The sequence below is a fragment of the Oncorhynchus tshawytscha genome, linkage group LG15 (assembly GCF_018296145.1).
Source record: "Oncorhynchus tshawytscha isolate Ot180627B linkage group LG15, Otsh_v2.0, whole genome shotgun sequence".
Lineage (NCBI taxonomy): Eukaryota > Metazoa > Chordata > Actinopteri > Salmoniformes > Salmonidae > Oncorhynchus > Oncorhynchus tshawytscha.
The window spans coordinates 2597655-2623598 of record NC_056443.1 but is presented as its reverse complement, the minus strand read 5'-3'; the positions used below and the strand labels follow the sequence as shown (position 1 = coordinate 2623598).

The following is a 25944-nucleotide window of genomic DNA, read 5'->3' as shown; positions in this document are numbered from 1 at the left end:
CAGGATGTAGTCGATGTGGCACTTGCCATCGCTGAAGCACAAGCCACTTGACCTACTTCTCCCTACCTGGGGAGAGAAACAGAGGGAGGGAGTAACCACTATAAGGTTGTTTTGACCCAAAGTGACTTTAATATATTTTACCATTAGCACTGCTTAACATTTACAGAGGCGGTTGAGCTAAAGTGCTTTGCTCATAAGCACAAGATCTAAATATGCCCTTCCAAGGGTTATATATCACACTACCATAGTAAGAAACCAATGAGCTCACCCTAAGAAGACTAAACGTCTTTACAGTTCCCCCAGGGAGGATAAGAATAACACTGACAGCAGCCAGCTTCAACCCACATCGACCATATGTGCTTTACGGACACACCTGTAATTGACCTCTCACCTCTGGTGCCGGGTCAGTCCTGGTGTTGTCGTCCAGGATGCTACTGGTCCCGGGGTCGAGCAGGGTCGAGTCGCCATCTTTGGACGGAGTGCTCAGTCCCTCCAAACTCTCCATTAACAACTTCACATCCTTCAAAACTGGACAGAACATCAGCAGAAAACTCAGCGTCATTGGTCAAACCCTCAATATGTTTCTGATTCTGTAGACACCTAGATTACTTCCTAATTTACTTAATCTAACAAAAAAATTAACATAGACAAAAATCTTTAAAAAAAATTTTTTTTAAATGAAGTGTATGACTACCACTCAGATTTCAACTTCACAAAAGTTTATTTTGTCTCATAAAATTTGCTCTTTAAAAATATGCTGGGGCCTCCCGGGTGGCACAGTGGTCTAGCTGTACCACCAGAGACTCTGGGTTCGCGCCCAGACTCTGTCGCAGCCCAGCCGCGACCGGGAGGTCCATGGGGCGATGCACAATTGGCCTAGCGTCGTCCGGGTTAGGGAGGGTTTGGCCGGCAGGGATATCCTTGTCTCATCGCGCACCAGCGACTCCTGTGGCGGGCCGGGCACAGTGCACGCTAACCAAGGTAGCCAGGTGCACTGTGTTTCCTCCGACACATTGGTACGGCTGGCTTCCTGGTTGGAGGCGCGCTGTGTTAAGAAGCAGTGCGGCTTGGTTGGGTTGTGTTTCGGGGGACGCATGGCTTTCGACCTTCGTCTCTCCCGAGCCCATATGGGAGTTGTAGCGATGAGACAAGATAGTAACTACTAACAATTGGTGAGAAAAAAAAAATAATAATTTAAAAAAAAGATGCTGCACAACAGTTACATTATGGCAATGTTATTTGGTTGAGGTACCCCTTGAAGGAGGTGCCAAATGGCTTACCGGGGGATGGCACGTTGTCCTGTGTGCTGGGGGAATCCGGAGCCCCAGCCAAGGACTCCTCCATTCTGACTGGTGACCTGTTGGGGGGGAAGGAGAAATCCGCAGCCTCAACCCCAGGGGCCGGGGGCCGCAGAACTCTGCGTCTGTGGGGGCTCTGCCATTGGAGCTCAGCCCCATGTAGAGAGAAACTCACACCTGGAGTTGAGAAACAGAGAGAGAGAGAGAGAGAGTGAAAGAGAGAAAAATAGAGAGAGAGGAGAGGGAGAGAATTCATCATATAACCAACCATCAGTAAAGACTGAGGCCCCACATTTAGTGGAAAACAGATGACAGAAGAGAGGGTGAGGGGTATTATCAGAGCTCAGTAAATAAAGTCAAATAAAACCCACATAGTTAAATAAAAGGTTAAAAAAAATAACCTAACCGTAAGGGAGCTGGAACATTTACATTGTAACTTTTGAGACCTTATCAAACCTTCAGGAGACATCTTCTGTTGGTTAGGAAATGGGAGATAGGGGAATCCAGAGGCTTATATAGTAGTGCTGGGAAATGCCAGGGAGTTCACGATATTATCATCTCCATACTTAGGTGTCGATATGATAATGTATGGCAAATCTCACGATTCCATATGTATGGTGATTCTATATGCATTGTGATTCGATATGTATGGTGATTCTATATGCAGTGTGATTCTATATGCATTGTGATTCGATATGTATGGTGATTCTATATGCAGTGTGATTCTATATGTATTGTGATTCTATATGCATTGTGATTCGATATGTATGGTGATTCTATATGCAGTGTGATTCTATATGCATTGTGATTCGATATGTATGGTGATTCTATATGCAGTGTGATTCTATATGTATGGTGATTCTATATGCAGTGTGATTCTATATGCAGTGTGATTCTATATGTAGTGTGATTCGATATGTATGGTGATTCTATATGCAGTGTGATTCTATATGTATTGTGATTCTATATGCATTGTGATTCGATATGTATGGTGATTCTATATGCAGTGTGATTCTATATGCATTGTGATTCGATATGTATGGTGATTCTATATGCAGTGTGATTCTATATGTATGGTGATTCTATATGCAGTGTGATTCTATATGCAGTGTGATTCTATATGTAGTGTGATTCGATATGTATGGTGATTCTATATGCAGTGTGATTCGATATGTATGGTGATTCTATATGCAGTGTGATTCTATATGCATTGTGATTCGATATGTATGGTGATTCTATATGCAGTGTGATTCTATATGTATGGTGATTCTATATGCAGTGTGATTCTATATGCAGTGTGATTCTATATGCATTGTGATTCTATATGTATGGTGATTCTATATGCAGTGTGATTTGATATGTATGGTGATTCTATATGCAGTGTGATTCTATATGTATGGTGATTCTATATGCAGTGTGATTCTATATGCAGTGTGATTCGATATGTAAGGTGATTCTATATGCAGTGTGATTCGATATGTATGGTGATTCTATATGCATTGTGATTCGATATGTAAGGTGATTCTATATGCATTGTGATTCTATATGCATTGTGATTCTATATGTATTGTGATTCTATATGCAGTGTGATTCTATATGCAGTGTGATTCGATATGTATGGTGATTCTATATGTATGGTGATTCTATATGCAGTGTGATTCTATATGCATTGTGATTCTATATGTAAGGTGATTCTATATGTATGGTGATTCTATATGCAGTGTGATTCTATATGCATTGTGATTCTATATGCAGTGTGATTCTATATGCAGTGTGATTCGATATGTATGGTGATTCTATATGCAGTGTGATTCGATATGTATGGTGATTCTATATGCATTGTGATTCGATATGTAAGGTGATTCTATATGCATTGTGATTCTATATGCATTGTGATTCTATATGTATGGTGATTCTATATGCATTGTGATTCTATATGTATGGTGATTCTATATGCAGTGTGATTTGATATGTATGGTGATTCTATATGCAGTGTGATTCTATATGTATGGTGATTCTATATGCATTGTGATTCTATATGCATTGTGATTCTATATGCATTGTGATTCTATATGCATTGTGATTCTATATGTATGGTGATTCTATATGCATTGTGATTCTATATGTATGGTGATTCTATATGCAGTGTGATTCTATATGCATTGTGATTCTATATGTAGTGTGATTCTATATGCATTGTGATTCTATATGTATGGTGATTCTATATGCAGTGTGATTCTATATGCATTGTGATTCTATATGTATGGTGATTCTATATGCAGTGTGATTCTATATGCATTGTGATTCTATATGTAGTGTGATTCTATATGCATTGTGATTCTATATGTATGGTGATTCTATATGCATTGTGATTCTATATGTATGGTGATTCTATATGCATTGTGATTCTATATGCATTGTGATTCTATATGTATGGTGATTCTATATGTATAGTGATTCTATATGTAGTGTGATTCTATATGCATTGTGATTCTATATGTATGGTGATTCTATATGCATTGTGATTCTATATGTATGGTGATTCTATATGCATTGTGATTCTATATGTATGGTGATTCTATATGCAGTGTGATTCTATATGTATGGTGATTCTATATGCAGTGTGATTCGATATGTATGGTGATTCTATATGCATTGTGATGCAATACTGTGATTGTATTGCGATGCGATACTGTGATTGTATTGCGATGCGATACTGTGATTGTGTTGCGATGCGATACTGTGATTGTGTTGCGATTCGATACTGTGATATTATTGTGATTCGATACTGTGATATTATTGTGATTCGATGTTTCAAATATATTGCTCACCATATGTCTGCTGCAGAGGGACGAGTGAGCCATGAGAAAATGAGTGTTGATCAGTCAGGGAAATAAAAGTGCTGAAACCATGTTGGCTTAATATTTAAAAAGAAGATGGAGAACAAGATATAGGAGTTTTGGCGCAGGTAGGCCCACAGCCGATAGCGCTAGCTATCGCTACCAATAGTAGCAAAAAATAAAAAATGAAATACTTTGTGTCAAATATTGATATAATATTGTCCCAAAATAATACACCCCCCATCACTATTATACAGACATGCAAATCATGAGTAAACTTTACAGTGGCCCCAAAGAAGATGTATAGATATATCTATCTCTATACAGTCGGGCCTGAAATAATTGACACCCTTAATAAAGATGAGCAAAAAAGCCTGTATAAAATAAATAATACAAACACTGAGCTATATTGTTTGCACATTGTTGACACTAATGCAATTGATCAGAGAAATAAATTGCGTGCCCTGAAGTGATCCTGTGCACCCGTTGAGAGGAGCCATTATCTAACATGGCCTAGTGAGTAGGCTAACAACAACCCCTCTGAAGAGGTCTGTGACCCACTCGCCCATCTGACGAGGCTCTGGGGAAGGTCGTCGCTGGTCTGAACGCTGAATTTCCCTTTGTGACAGCTCCGCGACTCAGCAGAATATTTCTGCTGAGCCCCAGACATACAGAGAAGGAGTGGGAGGGAGAACGCTCCCTTCCCGCAGTGGCTGAGGTATTGAAATAACAGCAGGTAATAAAACCACCACGAACTCTTTCTTCCTGGTTGAAATCGATGGTCGGGTTCCCTCAGTGACTTCAGTTGTAATAAACGTTTCACTCAGCCATCAGCTGCTAGGGGGTATTTTATAGCGCGAGTAGAGGTTACTGCAGCCCCAGAGGAGATGTGAGTGATAAAAGCCAGGGCACTATAGAAATCGAATGATTCCATCCATAATAACATTCATATTTGAAAGAGTTGTCTAACGCAGCTCTGCCGGTCTGATTTCACACATCAAAGCATATCATTTGCACACTTTAAAATTCCATCTGTGCCAATCAAAATCCAAATGACCTGCTACTTCCAAACACAAGGTCTGTATCGTGCTGTTACCACAACTACCACAGTACCCTCTAAGTTCAAGATTAAGCACAAGTCACAACATTGAGAAAATCCTTACATTTAAGATATACTTTACATGATTTATATTAACTAGTCAGTTGATTAGACCCTGGAAAATTATAAATATTGAACAAGATGATTGGCCTACTAATAGACCATTAGGTTGATCTAGGTTGGATGATTTGATATGATATCAGCATAGAAGCCTAGGTGTCCATAGAGAAACATAAAGCCAATCAATAATTAACAACAGTGGCTCTGTTGCCTCTGAGTGACCACTAGGTAGCAGCACGCACACATTTGAGTCATTTAGTAGATGTTCTTATCCAGATCAACAGTAGTGAATGTATACATTTTCCCATACTGGTCCCGCATGGGAATCGAACCCACAACCCTGGTGTTGCAAGCACCAAGCTCTACCAACTGAGACACACACACACAAACGGATTTACACCGAGTCAGACAGTCACAGTGCAGAGTCAATGAGCATATCGGCCAAAATCCTGACCCAAGGTACACACACAAAATGCCAATTGTCATGTGGTAATCCATGCCATAAGCGTGGAGGCCAAGCCAGTGCTAACATGTTGCTATGCTAGCTATCTCAGGAGGATGTTCAGGCTAAACTAGTTGGTTTAAGTTGTTTCCCACACAAAACCATTGTACAGTCACAAACACATAGTACTATTCAGTGGAGAAGAGTATTATCAGAAACTTCTGATTGATAATGAGAAGTACATTACATTCAGGTGTGCTGCATCACATCACCAGCTAATTACAGGACAAATAGACTGGCTCATGGGAAAAGTCTAAATGGGATCCTTGGGATTTCCCAACTTTGACGACACCCCATTGAAGTTGACATTTAAAACGGTTAATGGTTAGAGTAAGGGCAGGGAAGTTCCAAGGATCCCAGATAGCACCAACAGTGGCTCATGGCTTCTGCACATGAACAGGTAAGCAGTCTTACTTGACAAGTTATTAAGTTAGTGATTGAGTCTGCCACATGGAGGGAAAAATAAGCTCTATTCCTCCAGGAATGGGGGCCATTACCAAGATGCAATGAAGTTAGCAGACAGCAAAACAAAGTACGAAGTTACATTCAGTGGATGTAATGAAATTACACTCAGGAAATGTAACATGGGACTACAGTGATTCTTAGGTGTCTTTATTTGCTAATCTGTGAGTAAAGCTGCACCATTCAGCTACAGTGGCGACAAATATGGTATATTTTTTGTTTTATTGCGTGAGGCAGCTCCAAAATGGAGGTGTTTCAGCCCAGCTCAGTGCTTTCTGTGGTGGTGGTGGGGTGAGCCAGCAGAAAATAGGAGCATTGCGCCGAGATTGGCTCAGTGTTCTGTCACTCATGGGGACACTATGTCATCGCCAAGTTTAAGTCCTTAGTAAGAGTAGACATCCAAAATTTCAGCCCTTTGGGTCCTGCCATAGAGTTATATTACAAGTCTCAAGATCATTGGCCACAGATAAAATGACGTCAAATCACGTTATATGTACAGTAGCTTTGATTGGACAGATCATGTCAACATCTTACTTTCAAAGTCTTAGCTAGCAAGTCATCACCATTAATTAAGTCAATCTACTGGCAAATAAGTTTGAATCCCTGTCATATATGAAGAGAAATAATGAATAGAAATTATAGATAAAACGTATCGGTGCTCATCGGCCATTGGATACAAAGATTACACAACAAGTTGGAAATCACAAATTCAACAATCACACACAACATTCTATAATAGAATTGTGTAAATTGACTTGTCAAATTAAAAGCTTATTTAATGCGTCAAATAGTGTTATATGACATGTATATTTTTGACACGCAAAGACCCAAACGGCGTTCAATGTGCCTCACCCTAATAATTTTGTCTATTTTCACCTCTTAATTTTGCCTACTGTTCTAACTTGGTGGTGCACATGTAGCCTATAACCTGTTTTAGAGAAATGTAACAATTGAATATTGTAAGAGCTTTCATTGTCTGTTTATGTGCCCCCTTTATTTTTCCTACGGTTCTGACTTGTACAGGTAGTACACTAAGAACGGCCCATGTTCTGAATTCTGTCGCTGTACATTTCAAAAGTGCTGAACAAATAGTTATTGACTACGTCCGTCGTTGCTCGCTCATTAATCAAAATTATGGATTGCCTCTTATCCGCTTGTCGTCCTCTTATGCCATAGTTTGTACATCTCAATTGTCAGTAGAAACCACATTTGTTTAAGCAAGTCAGCCATATCAGCTATGTTTTTTTTAAAAGGCAGTAAATGAGGCTGAATGAACTTTCTTCGCTGCCAGACAAGGCTCCGCTGAAAGCCAAGTGTAGCAGTGGTAAGGTGTTGGGACTCTGCTGTTGGGACAGTTTTATGTATGACAGCTTTATTGGGGCGGCAGGTAGCCTTGTGGTTAGAGCGTTGGGCCAGTAACCGAAAGGTTGCTAGTTAGAATTGCCGAGCTGACAAGGTAAAAATCTGTCATTCTGCTCCTGAACAAGGCAGTTAACCTACTGTTCCTAGGTCATCATTGTAAATAAGAATTTGTTCTTAACTGACTTGCCTAGTTAAATAAAGGTTAAATAAAAAATACATGTAGACCCTACCAGTTTGTGGTCACTGTTATAGTGCAATAAATGTATTGTTTAGTGTTGTGTTGTGGCTTTCCTGGCATGCATCCCACATTTTATTTTGTTTACCCCACCGAGATTTACCAGCTAAAATCGCCACTGTTTAGCTAACATTATTTAGCCTGGCTCACAATTCACAGCAAATCAAATCAAATTGTTTTGGTCAATTACACATAGTTGGCAGATGTTATTGTGGGTGTAGCGAAATGCTTGTGTTCCTAGCTCCAACTGTGCAGTAATATCTAACAATTCTGAAAAGTAGTGTTTCCTACAAAATAATCATTCTGTCAAGAGTCAAATTGTTTTTCCCTCATTCCCATAAATGTTACCTCTTACATGATGAAAAAGAGATTGGCTAGTATTGATTCAGAATATTTATTTCACATTTCATGGTATTTATGACCACATAAATCTAGTGAGCTGAGCTCATAGAGGTCCTATAATTCATGTGATTCTGTATGTAATTCTATGGCTTAAACAGTCGGCACTCATTTAATCTGTATCATTATAAGACTCTCTGTCACACCTGCATTTGAGTGATTCCATACGAAACCAGGACAAAATGTTATAAATATGCCAACTTTTATTTAAAAAAATCTCAATTATACTTTTAGATACAAATGTCAAATATGTCAACAATACCTCCCCCAAAGAAAAATGATATGAATAAAATAGTGAAAATCCCCCAAAATCATGGTATTTCTTTGTCCTGGTTTCATATGGAATCTCCATTCATCTGTAACATAAGCTACTGGTGAGGTCACCTCAGCCTTGGCAGCAGAGGAAAACAGACAGAGCACCGAGATATTTTGGGATGGACGCCCATTTTTGGATCTGAATGTCTGGAAATGGTGAACTCGTCAAAAACTAGACCACCTACACAATATATTCATCATGGAATCTACAAGCAATCTAAAACTGTTGAACAGGACAGACAACAGCAAATGTTGCATGATACCCAGTCAGGCACACTGATTAACCAACAATCTAGGCTACATGAGAATACTTAAAAATCAGAAGTAGGGTTCAAATAAAAAGTCCAAGCTAGTTTCGGTTGGTTTTCAAATAGCTATTTAGCGGACTTCTCCACGCATCAAGGAAACAAGCCCAAGGCTTCCAGGCTCCCACTGATGTAACGATGGTGAGTTACATTGCCTTACATTCTTGGGTACAATAAAACTTTTGTTGAATATTAAGATGTTTTGCAACAAAGTGCATGAACTTCTAGTTATGCTGCGAAAATGACTTTTGAATTAAATGAAAAATGCTACAGTATAACAGTATTGCTAGTTGATTTGAAACCCTGAATCATAAGCCACTGATGGATTGTCAGTAGAGAAATCTTTCTTGCAAAAAATGATTCCCCAATGAAATCGCTAGCGCCTCCTCAGTTCATATGACATAACCTTGCCTTAGCATGACAGCTCACAGTAGGCTAGCTGGTTGGGTAAGTGAGCGGAAAATAAAAAAAGGGGGGGGGTGGTTGCCATGGGGACCAGGAAGACAGAGGAGGGTTCTGTACCACTACACCAGTACAGTACAGTACAGTACAGTACAGTACAGGGGACAACAGACCTCCAGGCTCCATCAGGCCCCGGGGCAACACAATGGCCGTTTCACACCTGCCAGATGGGAAACAGAGCTTGGACACACAGTGTCTCTACTGATCCCTGACCCACTTCTCCTTCCCTGAACCATGCATAATGGAGGAGTGCTACACTTTGGACACACAGCTCATTTACAACCCCCGGAGTGAAACCGTGTGGGAGGGAGGGCGATACGGGAGAGAGAGAAGGGGGGAATGGGAGCCAAGGAGAGATGGGAGAAAGAAGGAGTGAGTGTGTGTGTGTATGCGTGTGTGAAGGTCAAATGTCTGTACGGTTCAGGAACACAATAGTGTGAAACGAGAACAGAGATGATAGACAGTAAAAGAAGAGGACATTTGGGTCATAGCATATGAGTGAGGGACAGAGAAAGAAATAGATCGAAACAGAGAGGGGGGTGAGCGAGAGCGACAGAGAGAGAGAGAGATCACTGCAGCAAAACCACTACAGAGGGAAAAAACAACAACACTGCTGTGGGTCTAAAACAAGTTGCCTGCAGCACTCACCATGCAGGGTAGAGAGGGAGAGAGCTTCAACCCCTCAGAGGGCAACAGGAGAGGACGACACAGCCCGGGGGCCGACCCAGCGGAGGTTCCGCAAGCGCTACAGTAGCTACAACTAGCTAAACTTGGCTCCCGTACTAAAGACCCCGCAGGGGGAAAAGGAAAAGGACCTTCTGCAGAGGCAATTAGCTGCATTCCCCATGTTTACCTCCACTCCCGAGCACCGCAGCGCTCTTCTCTAGCTTCTGAGCTCCCTCACACACACACACACACACACCACTCTGCTCATCCCCAAAACATCCCTCAGATTATATAAACCTCTGTCCAGCCGGCACGAGGCAAAGCTCAGGAAGAAACAGATGCAGACCAGTTTAGATCTTCTCTCAGGGAAAAATACAAGCAGAATGTCTATGCAGAGAGAGGGAGAGAGTGAGGGGGAGTGCAAGAGAGCTGCAAGACAATCAGTATTCTTAATCAGTTATCCCCGTCAGCCAATCCGTGGGATAGGAGCTTTGAGGGTAGCCAATCGGAGCAGGGCTGGCTCTGTCAGTGTGGTTGTTGACCAAAGGAATGACAGTTGCTGCTGCTCTGGGTGTCAATGTGTTTTTTAAAGCCAGCACCTCAGACACATGCACATAAACACATTGATGCACACACACAATTGTTGTATAGAGTGTGTATATTTTAAAAGGAGGAATCCTTTAGAAAATTCTACCATTAGTTACCCTACTTGCATGCAACACTCAGAGTGAGTGTCACGCTACTGCAAATTAAACAAACCCTACATATATAATAGCTGGCTGCTTTCCAAAAGTGTGTTTTCAAAAGTCTGTTGTACGCTTTACCATGTTAGTAACACTATTTTAACAATTTGCTTTCAGGCAGGATCCAACTGGAACACAGTCTGCTAACCAGTGGTGTAAAGTACTTAATTAAAAATACTTTAAAGTTCTGGGATCTGCCCCTTTTTTTCAATTTTAGCCTAAAATGACATACCCAAATCTAACTGCCTGTAGCTCAGGCCCTGAAGCAAGGATATGCATATTCTTGGTACCCTTTGAAAGGAAACACTTTTAAGTTTGTGAAATGTTTAAAGGAATGTAGGAGAATATAACAATACATCTGGTAAAAGATAATACAAAGAAGAAAAAAAATCGTTATTTTGTATTTTTTTGTACCATCATCTTTGAAATGCAAGAGAAAGGTCATAATGTATTATTCCAGCCCAGGTGCCATTTCGATTTTGGCCACTAGATGGCAGCAGTGCATGTGCAACGGTTTAGACTGATCCAATGAACCATTTCATAATTTGTTTATTAATAACTTTTCATGTTCAAAATTGTGCACTCTCAAACAATAGCATGGTATTCTTTCACTGTAATAGCTACTGTAAATTGGACAGTGCAGTTAGACTAACAATAATTTAAGCTTTCTGCTAATATCAGATATGTCTATTTCCTGGGAAATGTTCTTGTTACTTACAATCTCATGCTATTCGCATTAGCCTCAACCGTCCCGTGGAAGGGACACCGATCTCCAAAGGAGTTAAGACTTTTTTGGGGGGTATCTGTATTCTATTTTTTTGTCAACTTTTACTTCACTTTCCTAAATAAAATAAATTTACTTTTTATTCCATACATTTTCCCTGACACCCAAAAGTATTTGTTACATTTTGAATGCTTAGCAGGACAGGACAATGGTCAAATTCACGCACTTATCAAGAGAACACGTGGTCCTCCCTACTGCCTCTGATCTGGCAGACTCAATAAACACAAAATGCATCATTTGTAAATAATGTCTGAGTGTTGGAGTGTGCCACTGGCTATCTGTACATGTTTAAAACAATAAAAGGGTGCCATCTAGTTTGCTTAATATAAGGAATTTGAAGAGATTTATACTTTTACTTTTGATACTTGAGCATATTTTAGCAATTACATTTACTTGTGATACTTAAGTACATGTATATTTAGAACCAAATACTTTGACTTTTACTCAAGTAGTATTTTACTGGGTGACTAACTTTTACTTGAGTAACTTCCTGTTAAAAGGTATCTGTACTTTTACTTAAGTATCACAACTGGGTACTTTTTCCCCCACGGGTACTAACCAGAAATAGACTGTGTGTATGCTTATGTAACAACCATATTTGTTTCAACCACTGAATTTTTACACCCACCATCTCAGATTGTTTGGAAATTCTTTCTGTTGTTAGAAACATAAGATTATCATTCCTGCTACATTATTTTGTTGAGATATTAAGCTAATTTATTGCACCCAAATTTGCCATTTTAAATGTATAGGATTCATATAATATTCAATAAATATAGTACCTAACATCCAATTTGGACCAAACTTTTTTCTAACAATGAGTTAGACATGAGGAATCCAGAGAAATTGTCAAAAGCCACTCACAGACCACCAATGCCCCACAGTAATTTATTTATTGAGTATTATATGAATCCTATAAATAAAAAATTGGCAATTTGGATGCAATCAATTAGCTTAATTTCTCAGAGATCAAATTATATTTCAACAAAATAATGCTGCAGGACATATTATCTGTTTCTAACTACAGAAATAATTTCAGAACAATCTGAGGTAGTGGGTGTCATGACTTGGTGAAATGATATGGAACGATCAAGTGTGTTCACACTATAATGTGATTCCAGGATACTCTCTTCTGTGCAACTCAGAACCAACAGACTGACTCGATATAACTCGATATAAGAATTTATTTCAAATGACTAACTCAGTAAAATCGTTGAAATTGTTGCGTTTATATTTTTGTTCAGTATACATCTCCTGATGGCTCTCACTACTGCCATTTACCCCGAACGCCAAAGGTTCTGAGCTTAGGCAGGATAAAGCCGTTTCTAGGACGGATTTTTAGTGACCAAACCACAGAGCTGAGATTAGAATGAAGTCAGGGTTCAAAGTTGAAAGGTGAAACCTTACTTGTGCTGCTGTCGCTGATGGTCTCCTGGCTGGCGCTGCAGTGGGATGATATAGGGTTGATTGACAGGGAGGCAGGACAGGACACTGGCTCTTGGTACTCAGGGAGATGCGGGGCTGTGGCAGCAGAGGCCTCGGAGCGAACCCCATCAGGACTGTCACACAGGGGGTGACCTCTGGGAGGGAATGGACTCTTCCAATGAGAGATGCCAATGGCCACTTGGCCCCCGAGATCAAACCCTGTAGGGAATATTAATATCTCAGAAAGAGTTTCTGAAAACATGGACTCCCTTCCTATAACACATAACCCTGGAAAGCATGTGAATGTGAACACTTGTCCTTGCAACTTGCATACTTAGTCTATTTCTCTTACAGCAATGTCATGGTTCTTTGAAAATCCTTGATATTGAATAGATCCCAGAAAGTCAGACATTGCAGAAAAATCCCATTGCTTGAAAAGGGAAATTTGTGATATTATTCAAATAAGTTCCTGTTTCATAATGAAACTAAGGTTGTTGCTCTCTGGAGGATTGAGTTTCCACTTACGGTTACATATCCCATATCTCAGAAATTCAGGGTTCCGCCTTCCTAGTTGAACCAGTTAAGCAAAATGCTGACATATTTCGCTCTCCCGGTTCAAAATAAAAAATGTGGGTGCTATGTCCATAACAATGCTGCTCTCTAGTGGTTGATGTTGCCAACTCCATGACTGTCCTTTCCCTTGTTTGATGAGTCCATCTTCGTTTCTCATTTGTCAGTGGTCTACTTCCACATACATCATGGGAAGTATCATAACTACGTATGCTATTTATGATAAAAAGTATGTTTTGACAGTTGACAACTAAATCTTTATTAAAAAGGTATGTTGTGAAACATTTCCAACTGCAAGCACATTTGTGGAAGTCTGTCAATTCTGTAGAATCTGTAGAATTAAATAAGAAAAATATGGTAACATTGATAGCATGCGGCAGAGTGTACATTTAACTTGAATTGATTTAACAGAGTTTACTTTATGCATTTGACTTTCCTTTTGAAGCATACCACATGAAGGTTGCCAACATACCCAACAATCGTAAAGACATTGCATGAACGCAAATATCTCCGTCCACGCTAAACGGGCATCACACCAAAGAGCAAAGAGAGCCTTATTTAGCTTTTCTGGAAACACAACCCCAGCGCATTATAAGATACACTTCAAATGAGTGGATTTGGCTATTTCAGCCACAACCGTTGCTGGCAATCTCCATAGACAAACATTGACAGTAGAATGGCCCATACTGAAGAGCTAGTAGCCTTCTTATTAATGCTGTGTAAAGCATCAGTAGACATTAATACATAATTTATTGCATTTTTTATTAGGCTATATATTACACTGAAGCAAGCGGTAAAATGGAGTTAAGAATGTATCGCCTCTTCGGGTGGCAACTTTATTACTACTCTTTATTCATGAACATAAATCTTTATTCCTATAATTGCAAATGTAGTGGATCCCTGGGAAATCTCAACCTCCATTGCAACTGTATGCTACTTGAAATGCTATAGCATACAAGGTAATCCACACCTGTGTGTGCTTCAGGGTGCCCTCTAAAACCATCCATGCAATGAGCTGTTTGAACGATACAGTGTGTTCTAAGCAACATCTCTGTCGCAGTCATCATAAAAAAAATTGCCCTGCCTAGCTCTCTGAGGAACGTCAGACCCAGATCACCACCGCCAGCACTTCCTGCCTCTTAGAGGGACCAAGGTACACTATTATGCAGGTGCCTAGAATTGGGCTAGATTTGTATTATGCTATATTTATTAAGGATCCCCATTAGGCAGCAGCTACTCTTTCTGGGGTCCAGCAACATTAAATCAAATCAAATTGTATTGGTCACATACACATATTTAGCAGATGTTATTGCGGGTGTAGCGAAATGCTTGTGTTCCTAGCTTCAACAGTGCAGTAGTATCTAACAATTCACAACAATACACATATCTAAAAATGACAAAATGTGTTGCATTAAGGCAACATATTACATGACATTACATTTCATAACACATTAAGTATGTTCCCTCAGGCAACTACTCTACGACCACATATCTATAATACAAAATCCATGTGTACTTGTGTGTAGAGGGGGTGTATTATCATGTGTAGGCGTGTGTGTGTGTCTCTTCACAGTCCCTGCTGTTCCATAAGGTGTATTATTATCTGTTTTTTAAATCATCAGTTACAGTGCATTCAGAAAGTATTCAGACCCCTTCCCTTTTTATACACTTTGTTACGTTACAGCCTTATTCTAAAATTGATTAAATTAAATGTTTTCCTCATCAATCTACACATTGTAGCCCATAATGATAAAGCGAAAACTGGTTGACATTTTAGCAAATGTATTAAAAATAAAAACAGGGGTCTCCCGAGTGGCACAGCGGTCTAAGACATTGTATCGCAGTGCTGGAAGTGTCACTACAGATCTGGGTTTGATTACGGGCTGTGTCGCAGCCGGCCGCGACCAGGAGTCCCATGAGGAGGCGCACAATTGGTTCGGCGTCGTCAGGCTAGGATGTCCTTGTCCCATCACACTCTAGCGACTCCTCGTGGCCGCCAGGCGCATGCGCGCTGACTTTGGTCGCCAGCTGTACAGTGTTTCCTCTGACACATTGGTGCGGCTGGCTTCCAGGTTAAGCGAGCAGTGTGTCAAGAAGCAGTGCGGCTTGGCAGGGTCGTGTTTCGGAGGACGCATGGCTCTTGACCTTCGCCTCTCCCGAATCCGTACGGGAGATGCAGCGATGGGACAAAACTGTAACTATCAATTGGATATCACGAAATTGGGGAGGAAAAGGGGTAAAAAGTACAAACAATTAAAATATATACATATTACTAAAATAAATAAATAAGAGCCTTTGCTATGAGACTCAAAATTGAGCTCAGGTGCATCATGTTTTCATTGATCATCCTTGAGATGTTCCTACAACTTGGAGTCCACCTGTGGTCAATTCAATTGATTGGACATAATTTGAAAAGGCACACACCACACACACTTCTGACTTCAACACCAGTTGTTGACATACACCTTAGCCAAATACATTTAAACTCAGTTTTTCACAATTCCTGACATTTAATCCTAGTAAAAATTCCCTGTCTTAGGTCAGTTAGGGTCACCACTTTATTTTAAGAATGTGAAATGTCAGTATAATAGTAGAGAGAATTATTTATTTAAGATTTGATTTCTTTCATTACATTCCCAGTGGGTCAGAAGTTTACATACACTCAATTGTATTTGGTAGAATTGCATTTAAATTGTTTAACTTGGGTCAAACATTTGGGGTAGCCTTCCACAAGCTTCCCACAATAAGTTGGTTGAATTTTGGCCCATTCCTCCTGACAGAGCTGGTGGAACTGAGTCAGGTTTGTAGGCCTCCTTGCTCGCACACACTTTTTCAGTTCTGCCCACAAACGTTCTATAGGATTGAGGTCAGGCTTTGTGATGGCCACTCCAATACCTTGACTTTGTCCTTAAGCCATTTTGCCACAACTTTGGAATTATGCTTGGGGTTAATGTCCATTTGGAAGACCCATTTTTGACCAAGCTTTAACTTCCTGACTGATGTCTTGAGATGTTGCTTCAATATATCCACATACTTTCCCAACTCATGATGCCATCTATTTTGTGAAGTGCACCAGTCCCTCCTGCAGCAAAGCACCCAAACAACATGACGCTGCCACCCCTGTGCTTCACGGTTGGGATGGTGTTCTTCGGCTTGCAAGCCTCCCCCCTTTTCCCCCAAACATAACGATAGTCATTATGGCCAAACACGTCTATTTTTGTTTCATCAGACCAGAGGACATTTCTCCAAAATGTACGATCTTTGTCCCCATGTGCAGTTGCAAACCGTAGTCTGGCTTTTTTATGGAGGTTTTGGAGCAGTGGCTTCTTCCTTGCTGAGCGGCCTTTCAGGTTATGTCGATATAGGACTCGTTTTACTGTGGATATAGATATGTTTGTACCCGTCACAAGGTCCTTTGCTGTTGTTCTGGGATTGATTTGCACTTTTCGCGCCAAAGTACGTTAATCTCTAGGAGACAGGCGTCTCCTTCCTGAGCGGTATGACGGCTGCGTGGTGCCATGGTGTTTATACTTGCATACTATTGTTTGTACAGATGAACGTGGTACCTTCAGGCATTTGGAAATTACTCCCAAGGATGAACCAGACTTGTGGAGGTCTACAATTATTTTCTGACGTCCTGGCTGATTTATTTAGATTTTCCCATGATGTCAAGCAGAGAGGCACTGAGTTTGAAGGTAGGCCTTGAAATACATCCCACAGGTACACCTTCAATTGACTGAAATAATGTCAATTAGCCTATCAGAAGCTTAACGGACTTGCCAAAACAAAACAAAAACTATTGTTTTGACAAGTTATCATTGTCCGTAGAGCTCCCAGACAGGATTGTGTCAAGGCACAGATCTGAGGAAGGGTACCAAAACATTGAAGGTCCAAGAAAGTCCAATCAAATAAATAAAATTGTATGTCACATGCGCCGAATACAACAGGTGTAGACCTTACAGTGAAATGCTTACTTACAAACCCTTAAACAACAATGCAGTTTTAAGAAAATACCCCAAAAAGTAAGAAATAACAATAACAAATGATGAAAGAGCAGCAGTAAATAACAATATCTGGGCTATATTCAAGGGGTACCGGTACAGAGTCAATGTGCGGGGGCACCGGTGTCGAGGTATGTATGTAGAGTTAGAGTTGAGTTACGTAGAGTTATTAAAGTGACTACGCATAGATAAGAGAGTAGCAGCAGCATTCCAGTGTGTGTGGGGGGGCAATGCAAATAGTCTGGGTAACCATTTGATTAGTTGTTCAGGAATCTTATGGCTTGGGAGTAGAAGCTATTTAGGAGCCTCTTGGACCTAGACTAGGCACTCCGGTACCCCTTGCCGTGCGGTAGCAGAGAGAACAGTCTATGACTAGGGTGGCTGGAGTCTTTGACGATTTGTAGGGCCTTCCTCTGACACCGCCTGGTATAGAAGTCCTGGATGGCAGGGAGCCGGTGATGTACTGGGCCGTACGCACTACCCTTCTGTAGTGCCTTGCCGAGCAAGGAGGCCGAGCAGTTGCCATACCAGGCATTGATGCAACCTGTCAGGATACTCTCGATGGTGCAGCTGTATAACCTTTTGAGGATCTGAGGACCCATGCCAAATCTTTTCAGTCTCCTGAGGGGGAATAGGTTTTGTCATGCCCTCTTCACCACTGTCTTGGTGTGCTTGGACCATGTTAGTTTATTGGTGATGTGGACGCCAAGGAACTTGAATCTGTCAACCTGCTCCACTACAGCCCCGTCGATGAGAATGGGGGCGTGCTCGGTCCTCCTTTTCCTGTAGTCCACAATCATCTCCTTTGTCTTGATCACGTTGAGGGAGAGATTGTTGTCCTTGCACCACACGGTCAGGTCTCTGACCTCCTCCCTATAGGCTGTCTCACCGTTGTTGGTGATCAGGCCTACCACTGTTCTGTCATCAGCAAACTTAATTATGGTGTTGGAGTTGTGCCTGGCCATGCAGTCATGAGTGAACAGGGAGTACAGGAGGGGACTGAGCATGCACCCCTGAGGGGTCCCTGTGTTGATCAGCATAGCGGATGTGTTGTTACCTACCCTCATCACCTGGGGGCGGCCCGTCAGGAAGTCCAGTTGCAGAGGGGGGTGTTTAGTCCCAGGGTCCTTATATTAGTGATGAGCTTTGAGGGCACTATGGTGTTGAATGCTGAACTGTAGTCAATGAACAGCATTCTCACATAGGTGTTCCTTTTGTCCAGGTGTGAAAGGGCAGTGTGGAGTTCAACAGAGATTGCATCTTCTATGAATCTGTTGGTGCGGTATGCAAATTGGAGTGGGTCTAGGGTTTCTGGGATAAAGGCATTGATGTGAGCATTGACCAGCCTTTCAAAGCATTTCATGGCTACAGACATGAGTGCTACGGGTCGGTAGTCATTTAGGCAGGTTACCTTAGTGTTTTTGGGCACAGGGTATATGGTGGTCCGCTTGAAACATGTTGGTATTACAGACTCCGACAGGGAGAGGTTTAAAATGTCAGTGAAGACACTTGCCAGTTGGTCAGCGCATTGCTCGGAGTATATGTCCTGGTAATCCGTCTGGCCCTGCAGCCTTGTGAATGTAAACCTGTTTAAAGGTCTTACTCACATTGGCTGCGGAAAGTGTGATCACACAGTCGTCCGGAACAGCTGATGCTCTCATGCATATTTCAGTGGTACTTGCATTGAAGCAAGCATAGAAGTTATTTAGCTCGTCTGGTAGGCTCGTGTCATTGGCAAGCTCTCGGCTGTGCTTCCCTTTGTAGTCTGTAATAGTTTGCAGGTCCTGCTACATCCAACGAGCGTCCGAGCCGGTGTAGTAAAATTCGATCTTAGTCCTGTATTGACGCTTTGCCCGTTTGATGGTTCATCGGAGGGCATAGCCGGATTTCTTATGAGCTTCTGGGTTAGAGTCCCACTCCTTGAAAGTGGAAGCTCTACCCTTTAGCTCAGTGTGTATGTTAACTGTAATCCATGGCTTCTGATTGGGGTATGTACGTACAGTCACTGTGGAGACGACGTCCTCGATGCACTCATGTGGTGTACTCCTCAATGTCATTGAAAGAATCACGGAACATATTCCAGTTTGTGCTAGCAAAACAGAACACAGTGTCCTCCATCATTCTTAAATGGAAGAAGTTTGGAACCACCAAGACCCGTCCTAGAGCTGGCCGCCAGCCAAACTGAGCAATCAGGGAAGAAGGGCCTTGGTCTGGTAGGTGACCAAGAACCCGATGGTCACTCTGACAGAGCTTCAGAGTTCCTCTGTGGAGATTGGAGAACCTTCCAGAGAAGGACAACCATCTCTACAGCACTCCATCAATCAGGCCCTTATGGTAGAGTGGACAGACGGAAGCCACTCCTCAGTAATAGGCACATGACAGCTCGCTTGGAGTTTGGCAAAACACACCTAAAGGACTCTCAGACCATGAAAAACAAGATTCTCTGGTCTGATGAAACCAAGATTGAACTCTTTGGCCTGACTGCCAAGCGACACGTCTGGAGGAAATCTGGCACCATCCCGACGGTGAAGCATGGTGGTAGCAGCATCATGCTGTGGGAATGTTTTTCAGCGGCATGAACTGGGGCACTAGTCAGGATCGAGGGAAAGATGAACGGAGCAAAGTACAGAGAAATCCTTGAAGAAAACCTGCTCCTGAGCGCTCAGGACCTCTGGGGTGAAGGTTCACCTTCCAACAGGACAATGACCCTAAGCACACAGCCAAGACAATGCAGGAGTGGCTTCGGGACAAGTCTCTGAATGTCCTTGAGTGGCCCAGCCACAGCCCAGATTTGAACCCGATCTAACATCTCTGGAGAAACCTGAAAATAGCTGTGCAGCAATGCTCCTCATCCAACCTGACAGAGTTTGAGAGGATCTGCAGAGAAGAATGGGAGAAACTCCCCAAATACAGTTGTGCCAAGCTTGTAGCGTCATACCCAAGACTCAATGAAGTTATCGCTGACAAGTGTGCTTCAACAAAGTACTGAGTAAAGAGTCTGAATACTTATGTAAATGTGATACCATTAAAAAAACATGTTTAAAAAAAAATAAATGTCCCCCAAAAAAGGAAAGTGTTTTTTGCTTTGTCATTATGGGGTATTTTGTGTAAATTGATAGGGGGGAAAACTATTTAATCAATTTCAGAATAAGGCTGTAATTTAACAAAAATGTGGAAAAAGTCAAGGGGTCTGAATACTTTCCGAATGCGCTGTACCTGAGTGGAATAGAGTTCCATGTAGCCATGGCTCTACATAGTACTGTGCACCTCCCATAGTCTGTTCTTGACTTGAGTACTATGAAGAGACCTCTGGTGGCATGTCTTTTGGGGTATGCATGGGTGTCTCAGCTGTGTGCTAGTAGTTTAAACAGACACCTCAGTGCATTCAGCATGTCATGGATATTATTAATGTTAGCTCCCTGTGTACATTTAAGGGCCCTGTTCTGAGCCAATTGTCATTTTCCGAGGTCCCTCTTTGTGGCAACTGACCACACGACAGAACAGTAGTCCAGGTCGACCAAACTAGGGCCTGTAAGACCTGCCTTGTTGATAGTGTTGTTAAAAAGGCAGAGCAGTGCTTTATTATGGACAGACTTCTCCCCATCTTAGCTACTGTTTTATCAACATGTTTTGACCATGACAGTTTACAATCCAGGGTTACTCCAAGCAGTTTAGTCACCTCAACTTGCTCAATTTCCACATTATTTATTACAAGATTTAGTTGAGGTTACGGTTTAGTGAATGATTTGTCCCAAATACAATGCTTTTAGTTTTTGAAATACTTAGGACTAACTTATTCCTTGTCACCCATTCTGAAACTAACTGCAGCTCTTTGTTTAGTGTTGCAGTGATTTCACTCGCTGTAGTAGCTGGCGTGTATAGTGCAGAGTCGGGGGTGTAAAGTCATAACACATGTGTTTTTCCGGCAGCAGACTAAGATCGATAACGTCAAACGCTGCACTGAAGTCTAACAAAACAGCTCCCACAATCTTTTTATTATCAATTTCTCTCAGCCAATCCTCAGTCATTTGTGCAAGTGCTTGTTGAACGTCCTTCCCTATAAGTGTGCTGAAAGTCTGGTCAATTTGTTTACAGTAAAATGGAATTGTATCTGGATTCATCATGGGCTGTGATCAGCTGGCCTGGTCAATAAGTGAATTCAAACAATGGTGAGTGCAGCAATCAGTATGTTTGACCCAAGAAAGCTAAGGTAACTGAGCTAAACGACTACCGCCCGTAGCACTCACATCCGTCATCATGAAGTGCTTTGAGAGACTAGTCAAGGACCATATCACCTCCACCCTACCTGACACCCTTGACCCACTCCAATTTGCTTACCGCCCAAATAGGTCCACAGACGATGCAATCTCAACCACACTGCACACTGCCCTAACCCATCTGGACAAGAGGAATACCTATGTGAGAATGCTGTTCATCGACTACAGCTCGGCATTCAACACCATAGTACCCTCCAAGCTCGTCATCAAGCTCGAGACCCTGGGTCTCGACCCCGCCCTGTGCAACTGGGTACTGGACTTCCTGACGGGCCGCCCCCAGGTGGTGAGGGTAGGCAACAACATCTCCTCCCCGCTGATCCTCAACACTGGGGCCCCACAAGGGTGCGTTCTGAGCCCTCTCCTGTACTCCCTGTTCACCCACGACTGCGTGGCCATGCACGCCTCCAACTCAATCATCAAGTTTGCGGACGACACAACAGTGGTAGGCTTGCTCACACTCAACGTCAACAAAACTAAGGAGATGATTGTGGACTTCAGGAAACAGCAGAGGGAACACCCCCATCCACATCGATGGAACAGTAGTGGAGAGGGTAGCAAGTTTTAAGTTCCTCGGCATACACATCACAGACAAACTGAATTGGTCCACTCACACAGACAGCATCGTGAGGAAGGCGCAGCAGCGCCTCTTCAACCTCAGGAGGCTGAAGAAATTCGGCTTGTCACCAAAAGCACTCACAAACTTCTACAGATGCACAATCGAGAGCATCCTGGCGGGCTGTATCACCGCCTGGTATGGCAACTGCACCGCCCTCAACCGTAAGGCTCTCCAGAGGGTAGTGAGGTCTGCACAACGCATCACCGGGGGCAAACTACCTGCCCTCCAGGACACCTACACCACCCGATGCTACAGGAAGGCCATAAAGATCATCAAGGACATCAACCACCCGAGCCACTGCCTGTTCACCCCGCTGTCATCCAGAAGGCGAGGTCAGTACAGGTGCATCAAAGCTGGGACCGAGAGACTGAAAAACAGCTTCTATCTCAAGGCCATCAGACTGTTAAACAGCCACCACTAACATTGAGTGGCTACTGCCAACACACTGTCAATGACACTGACTCTACTCCAGCCACTTTAATCATGGGAATTGATGGGAAATGATGTAAATATATCACTAGCCACTTTAAACAATGCTACCTTATATAATGTTACTTACCCTACATTGTTCATCTCATATGCATACGTTGATACTGTACTCTATATCATCGACTGCATCCTTATGTAATACATGTATCACTAGCCACTTTAACTATGCCACTTGGTTTACATACTTATCTCATATGTATATACTGTACTCGATATCATCTACTGTATCTTGCCTATGCTGCTCTGTACCATCACTCATTCATATATCCTTATGTACATATTCTTTATCCCCTTACACTGTGTATAAGACAGTAGTTTTTTGGAATTGTTAGTTAGATTACTTGCTCGTTATTACTGCATTGTCGGAACTAGAAGTGAAGACTAGAGGTGGCTCAAGGTAAAGCATGTGTGCTACATTTAGAATGATCAATCTGTGGATGACTTGTGCCTGGTCAAAAACTCATCCATGCATCCATTAACATTAGCTTTTTATCTAAGCTACTCTATATCAATTTCATTGTCAAGAACTCCACATACAGCACCTGAGGAATTGTTCATGTGCAGGTGTAAAAGATGCACGATATTGGATCTGGTCTACTTTTACCTGATAAAGGATAGACTCATTTTTTAAAAGTCTCATTTCTTGGCGTCGTCAGCGTTTTCACACAGGGTCTATTTTCCAAACATTTCGGAAAGTTTCAGTGTGACTTTTCACTGCCAAATCAAATATGGCCTCCCTTTGCGGTCTCTTTTGGATATAGAGTAAGACATTCTGTAAAGTACAATTACCGATGGTGATCTGACTGACGCAGCTGTAAAAGGTTCCCGTTCCAGTGGAGACGTTGTAACTGCCACTGCTTGGTTCACGGTCTGGAAAGACAACATCATCATTGGTTGCCCTTGATCAGAGCCACTCTCACATCACACTCAACCTTCAAGAACATGTTTATTCACCCCAGATAACCTGGATTTATCCCATGCAAGGTCACACACAGTAGTTGATTTACTGCGTTGGACTTTCTTGGAGGACATTTTTTGTGTTTTAGAACAGAAGACAAAAACGCCCCCATTAGTTCGATTAGCTTTTATGGAGGAGCTAAATCTGTCCAGAGGCTGCTGAAACGTACTAAATAAATAACGGCTGTTTTTGGATGGACTTTTGTGTCTGGGTTGGGGAAAGTGCTGCAATATAATCAATACTGTACTCAGAGATACATGTTTCCTTTAATTCAGGAGGATGTTTGTTGTCGCCACTCTGAAAATGAACTGAAAACATTTGCGCCGAACTATCCAATATGTATTTAAAGTAAAAGCACACTAAATAGGTCCTAAATTGCAATACTGTCTCCACGTACACTACAAGACCTATGTTGAGTCAGACTGCTCAAAAGATGCAATGAAAGTCCATCGAAAAACAGACGTTATTTATTTACTAAGTTTCAGCAGCCTCTGGACAGATTCATTAGCCAAAAAGGCATTAACATTTTGGAAATGTTACTAATTATATTGGGGCGGCAGGGTAGCCTAGTGGTTAGAGCATTGGACTAGCAGCTGAAAGGTTGCAAGTTCAAATCCCTGAGCTGACAAGCTACAAATCTGTCGTTCTGCCCCTGAACAGGCAGTTAACCCACTGTTCCTAGGCCGTCATTGAAAATAAGAATTTGTTTTTAACTGACTTGCCTAGTTAAATAAAGGTAAAAAATATATATATTGAGGGGAAAGGGTGCCAACGTTTACAAACAATTATGTAGGCCTACTTCAGATAACATGATGCAAAATGTTTAAAAAGACTCACATCTTGTATTTCCACACTTGGTGTCATATTGGAATACTAGTGTGCATGTATGTCAATGACTCTCCATAATGGGTGAATGTGAGCAGTTTTGCTGGCTACGATTATGAGGGTCATCCAGTCAAATAAAAAATTAACCTTGAAAACTATGGCTGATGAGCTGAGAAATAACCAATTAAATCTGGGTCATCAAGGGAAATTAAAAAGTTAATGTTTAATAACTCTGAGTTGGCCTATAGAAAAACAATCACATTTAGGCTTCATCAGGACTATACATGATTGATATTAAGCATCTATGTACTTGCTTATGGCTGCCCTTAAATTGTTAATTTAAAGTTAGTGTGGGATGTTAGTGTAAATTGTAGCGCACTGTACATTTTGCTACATTGTATCACCACCCATGCACCAACACTTATCTACAGAATCAGATATACGAGCTCCTATGTAAAGGGGTTATTCATTTGTTTTCATTAATCTCGTTTCGCCTACTTTGAAAACCTTACAGAAAAAAATATACAATGCTTTCTTTGGACTTTACCTGCTGTGGAACAGGAGGATAGCCGCGTGTCTGTCGCCAGTGCTGGGCTTCCAGGACACACCCGTCCCGTTTCATCCTGAGATTGCAGACAAACAATATTTTCATTGACGTCTCCGGTTTTACATCCCCGTTGCTGCTCGGTCCCTCCGCTGCATATCCCTGGTTGAATTCTCATACCCTTGTTGAGCTGACGAACCAACCGAACATCAGTCCCAGAACAGTCATGATCCACGAGCATCATCACCAGCAAGTTCAATTCCTGGGATATGTTAGCCAGCCTACATGTCTCGAGCACAAGTGTAGCTAATATTTTAATGACTATAAATAAATACAGAACCTAGCCTACAACTACTCAGGATGTATAACGTCTTTTTTTATGGATAATTTGGCTTGCCATTCTGTTATCGGCCACCCTGACTTCGTCCTTCCAGGAAGCTTGGAGAATAAGGTCGATGGATTTAGCAGTGGGCGAAGAGTTTGGGACAGGCGTGGTTTTCATCCACGTCATCCAGGTGGCACCCTGCCATACTCTCCTGGCTGATCATAGGCTGCAGATCAATAGATGGACGTGATCCTACAGCTAGAGACTTGCAAAATACGCATCTTTATAAATTAACCATGAGTGTAGCATATTGCTGTAGCCTATACCCATTAAATATATTTGAACCTTAGAGGCATTTTCTGATTTAAGCACACAACCTTAC

General features: G+C 41.8%; 1 protein-coding gene across 4 annotated transcripts in view; it reads right to left on the bottom strand.

Moving 5' to 3' along the window:
- Nucleotides 1–25681, bottom strand: part of LOC112264557 (anoctamin-4-like) — a 55589-nt gene extending 29908 nt beyond the window's left edge. For 2 of the 4 annotated variants that reach the window (XR_006078901.1, XM_042297916.1), the window contains exons 1-6: nucleotides 25241–25681; nucleotides 23700–23780; nucleotides 12940–13176; nucleotides 1281–1475; nucleotides 392–528; nucleotides 1–66 (exon numbers count right to left, since the gene is read on the bottom strand). The exon at nucleotides 1–66 is cut by the window's left edge and continues 87 nt beyond it. Coding sequence is in view for 3 of the 4 variants with exons in the window: in XM_042297916.1 (XP_042153850.1) it covers nucleotides 1–66; nucleotides 392–528; nucleotides 1281–1475; nucleotides 12940–13176; nucleotides 23700–23780; nucleotides 25241–25481 (957 nt within the window). In the remaining variant the exon portion in view is untranslated. Of the gene's footprint in view, nucleotides 67–391; nucleotides 529–1280; nucleotides 1476–9987; nucleotides 10395–12939; nucleotides 13177–23699; nucleotides 23781–25240 lie in introns of those variants that run through there. The other 2 variants (XM_042297917.1, XM_042297918.1) reach the window with 2 other exon arrangements.
- Nucleotides 25682–25944: the final 263 nt, after the last annotated feature.